This window comes from Anarrhichthys ocellatus, unplaced genomic scaffold, assembly GCF_004355925.1.
Source record: "Anarrhichthys ocellatus isolate YVR2014 unplaced genomic scaffold, GSC_Weel_1.0 scaffold4686, whole genome shotgun sequence".
NCBI classification, from domain to species: Eukaryota; Metazoa; Chordata; class Actinopteri; order Perciformes; family Anarhichadidae; genus Anarrhichthys; species Anarrhichthys ocellatus.
The window spans coordinates 1-4,156 of NW_022284660.1; the positions used below are offsets into that span (position 1 = coordinate 1).

Here is a 4,156-nt window from a genome sequence, read left to right on the forward strand (position 1 = left end):
TTCAGTTAGAAGTGTTTGTTTATTCAACAAGTCACAATGAGCCTCATCATGAAACTCAGTTAAACATCATCAAAGAAAAAAAACCCTCCAGATTTTGCCTCATAATCATTTGTTTTTGTTTTTCAGCATCAACATAGTTGTCTGTACATCCATGGTTACAGTGCAAACAGACATTGAGAAAAGTGAAAAAGTATACAAAAAACTCAACATACACAAAAATAATACCCAACAAAGATGAATTAACAGTAGATTTCCAAGATTGATTAATGTGTGTTGTTGCAAGCCTTTCCGGTCTTTTCCTATTAGTACAACACTGTAAAGTCTCTTGATTTCTTGTGTACTAACTGCAGAAACAGTCGGTATATCATGAAGATTAATAGCACATACTGTTTACAGTTTAAATTTGGGACAGAACAACACATAATATTCCCAAAATGAAAAAAGACAATAATTGAAAAATATATCCTATACAGATGTTTCCGTTGTACAGATATTCCAGTGTGTGAAACCTGGAGGGGGGGGCACAAAAATGTTTGTGTAGAATAACTGAGATGCCAAATTATAGCATTTGTAAGTATTCTTACTCAACCTGAAATGATACATTACATGCAGCTAAAAGCCTGTGAAAGAAGGGACTGTGTGCTGTTCCACAGTTACAGAGACCTTCATTGGTAATATCTTCAGTGGGAGTTTACTCCCGTTGGCAATGTATGGAAACAGTCTCTCAGTGAATCTCTGTGTGAAGGTGTATATGTGTGTGTTCGTATCAAGATCAAAGAATGACAGTTTTCCTTTGTCAAAGTCCAGATGAACTCGGATCCTCCGGAGCTCCTTCTTCACTGACAGAACTTCATTTGGGAGCGGTGGGGAGAATGCTATGTACTCTCCATTAAGGAGACATATTTCCCAGTATCCAGTCTGTATTTCTCCCTTTCTCCGGACAGACTCATTTGTCACACCTATGCCCCAGGAATGATCATTTATAATGTCAAAGTCCCAGCTGTGAGTCCCAGAGTTAAAACCCTCAGAGCCCAGAACAGACAGGCTGAAATCAAACCTCTCTGGGTTTTCAGGAAGCTTCTGTTTCTCTCCCTCTCTCAAACTGGTCAGATCTTCATTTAAGATGCATTCTGGACGAGCAGTGTTTGGATCCAGAATCATAGAAGTGTATGAGACCATCCCCTTCATCTTGCTCCAGATGTTGTAGTTCAGGTTGCCCAGGTGTTTGGCCTCGTCTATCAGAGCTCCTGAGAGCAGCTGTGGATCCTCCAGCAAGAGGCGCTGCTGGACTCTTTCCACTGCAGCCTTGTAGTTCTGCAGGAATGAGACGTCTTCAGCTCTCAGCTCGTCCTCTGTGGCTCTGACTGTGTCTGAAAGAACTGCTATCTCTCTGATCAGAGCCTCCATCTTCTCCTTCATCATCTGACTCTTCTGCTCCTCTTCCTCCCTCAGAGCAGAGATCCTGGCCTCCTCTTCCTCTTCTAGAAACCGGTGAAGCTTCTTAAACTGCTCCTGAATCTGCCCCTCTGTGTGTCGGGCCTGGACCTTAATGTGTTCTGCTGTTTGATCACAGTTTCCTTTAACTTGTTCAAACAGCTTCAGTTTCTCCTTTAAGAGCTTCAAGGATTTCTGGATCTCCTCTTTGAGATTGTGTGCAGCTTCATCGATGGGTCTGAATGTGAGACTCTCTGAAGCTCTCTGATCTCTCTCCCGTATGAAGGACTCACACACGTTCTTTAAATCCAGGTTACGAGGAGGATCACTCTTTGATGATCTTCTCTTACAAAGTGGACACTCGTGTATTCGTTTCTCTCTCCACCAGTTCTTCACACAGTCTTTACAGAAGCTGTGGCTACACGACAGAACAACAGGATCTTTAAAGATGTCATAGCAAACAGGACAGGAGTGATCCTTTTCTGTTTGAGAAAACATTGCCTGCTGTGTTTTCAGCTTCACTCAGAGACACGACAGGGACGTTGGTGAGTCAAGAAAATAGAAAGTTTTACTTTCACTATGAGTTGTTCCTCCTTATAAAGTCGAGTTTATAATAGGAAATCAGCAGCAGATTGAAGCGCCAGTATTCCAGTGTTAAATCCCAGTGTTTCCAGTATTTCCTCCATTGTGTGACTTCTCTGTTAAGTTTAATGTGTTGGTTAAAACACAGTAGACACAAAGTGCAGCAGTGTCATAGGATGCGTATCATTTAATGCCTTCAACTGTGGAATGAGGAACACAGATATACAGCCATGAGGTGTACGCGACCACGCCTTCTGTGAATTCCTGTCACATAAATATGGGGTGGAGAGAACAGGTATGTAGTGAACTATTCAGCTTCTACAATGTGACAATGTCGTAACACCGCCTGCATGGGAGACAGGGCACATTTATCCTAACCGGTCTGACTGAACCTCAACCTGCCAACCACCTGACTCCTCCCTCCCCAAACAAACAACAAGGAACACAGGTGCCCTCGCGGTCATTTAGCAGGTATGTGTGTGTGTGTGTGTGTGTCACAACAAACATTCTTTATAGAGTTGTCGTTTAATATGTAGTGGTGCACAGAATGATGTCACACAGGCTCAATCTGGTGCAACACATTTAATTAGCGTGTTCCCCAAAATACAAAAATATGACTTTCGGTATACAATCGCTTCACAGCGTTTTAGACAACAGAGATTCTCATTATCTCGCTTAATCACCATTAACGGTTTCAAAATACCACAAATGCACAAAATTAACAATTACAACTCCTCGTAAACTCCTTTGAGGGAAATATGGTAACATGAGTGACGCGGGCTCCCTCACATGAGGGCTCATTATCAAGGCTGCCGCTCCGCGGTCATGCTACTGCAATGGCGGCCGGGAATCTTGCATTAGCTAACGAGCTAAACTTAGTCACAAATAAAAGCTTACAAAACCTAACGCAGTGCCACCAACGTACAGTATGACGTTGTACTTGTGCGGGATACCCAAATAACATCACCAGCTTACTTTCAAAATACAAAAATATGACTTAAGCACTTTGTGCTTATGTCTGTAAAAAGCGCTCTATAAATGAATCTTACTTACTTACTTACTTTACTTTACATGAGAGTGGATGCCAAAGCTAATCCATCCAAGTGTAACTTGTTTCCCACACAAGTGGATGACCTCGGGCATGTCATCCTTGCTAAGGGGAGGATGGCAGATCCTGTTAAGAAGGAGGTATTGATTGCAGTTAGATTGCAGTTACATGAGTGAGGTGTGTTACACTCCCAGCATGCACTGAGACAATAGATTCATGGACAAAAGTCTAATTTTATGTTTCCCACAATATTTCCACTCTTTCATCGCTACTAAACATGCGATATTACCAGTTAATGTGGTTAATCAGTGCATTCAGAATGATGCCACAAGAGAAGGATATCTTGCCAAAAGAAAGCAGAGGTAATACAAATTGATAAACACTATAATCGATCTTAACTTATTTATTCATAAATTATTTTGCAGTTCATTCTTTTGTGCAGTAGTCAGACCATTCAGGTTTTTAAATAAGAATATGCCAGTTCATTAGTTTTCATGGACTTATGTGTTTTACAGTTATCAGAGGAGGAAGAGAGAGGGGGAAATTGTGAAACCCCCCATCAGCAAGATGTCCAGAACAGAACAGAAGGGGAAACACTGAGGTAACAGACCAGAGAAACCAAAGGGAAATGAAAAGGGACACAACTCCCAGAGAACTACTGCTTCTTAGTGTGATGTAAATATTTCAAATGGAGCATTTTTCCACAAGTGTGCCTCACTATGCATCATGTTAGATACAATGTCTGACCTCTTACATGAAAGATAGTTAACTATAAACTATTGAAATAAAACTCCTGAATCTTACAGTTATTTGAAAATAATAGTGCAGCAAAATTGTTTTTTAAATTAAGATTTACTCATTTGTTTTGACTTGACTTACTTCATATTATTAGAGTGACGTAACATTAATAATCCCCCTTCATCAAGAATCTATGCTGAGTTGATCACTAAACAGGTATGTTGTGGATGAACAGTTACTTGTTGCGTTATAATGTGTCTTGATTTATCAATCAAAGGAAGGAAAGATGATGAAGACCTCTATCTGTTAAGTTCAAATGAAAAACCACAACATGAGAAGACATAATATTCAGTT

General features: G+C 40.6%; 1 protein-coding gene across 1 annotated transcript; it reads right to left on the minus strand.

Moving 5' to 3' along the window:
• Positions 1 to 611: 611 nt before the first annotated feature.
• On the minus strand, positions 612 to 2,186 carry LOC116379597 (tripartite motif-containing protein 35-like). Its single transcript, XM_031841555.1, has one exon. The coding sequence runs from the start codon at positions 1,930 to 1,932 to the stop codon at positions 613 to 615; it is 1,320 nt and encodes a 439-aa protein (XP_031697415.1). The 5' UTR covers positions 1,933 to 2,186; the 3' UTR covers position 612.
• Positions 2,187 to 4,156: the final 1,970 nt, after the last annotated feature.

Bases quoted from the DNA above. Each gene is read 5' to 3' on its own strand.
- LOC116379597 (XM_031841555.1), bottom strand. From the start codon at position 1,932: ATGTTTTCTCAAACAGAAAAGGATCACTCCTGTCCTGTTTGCTATGAC.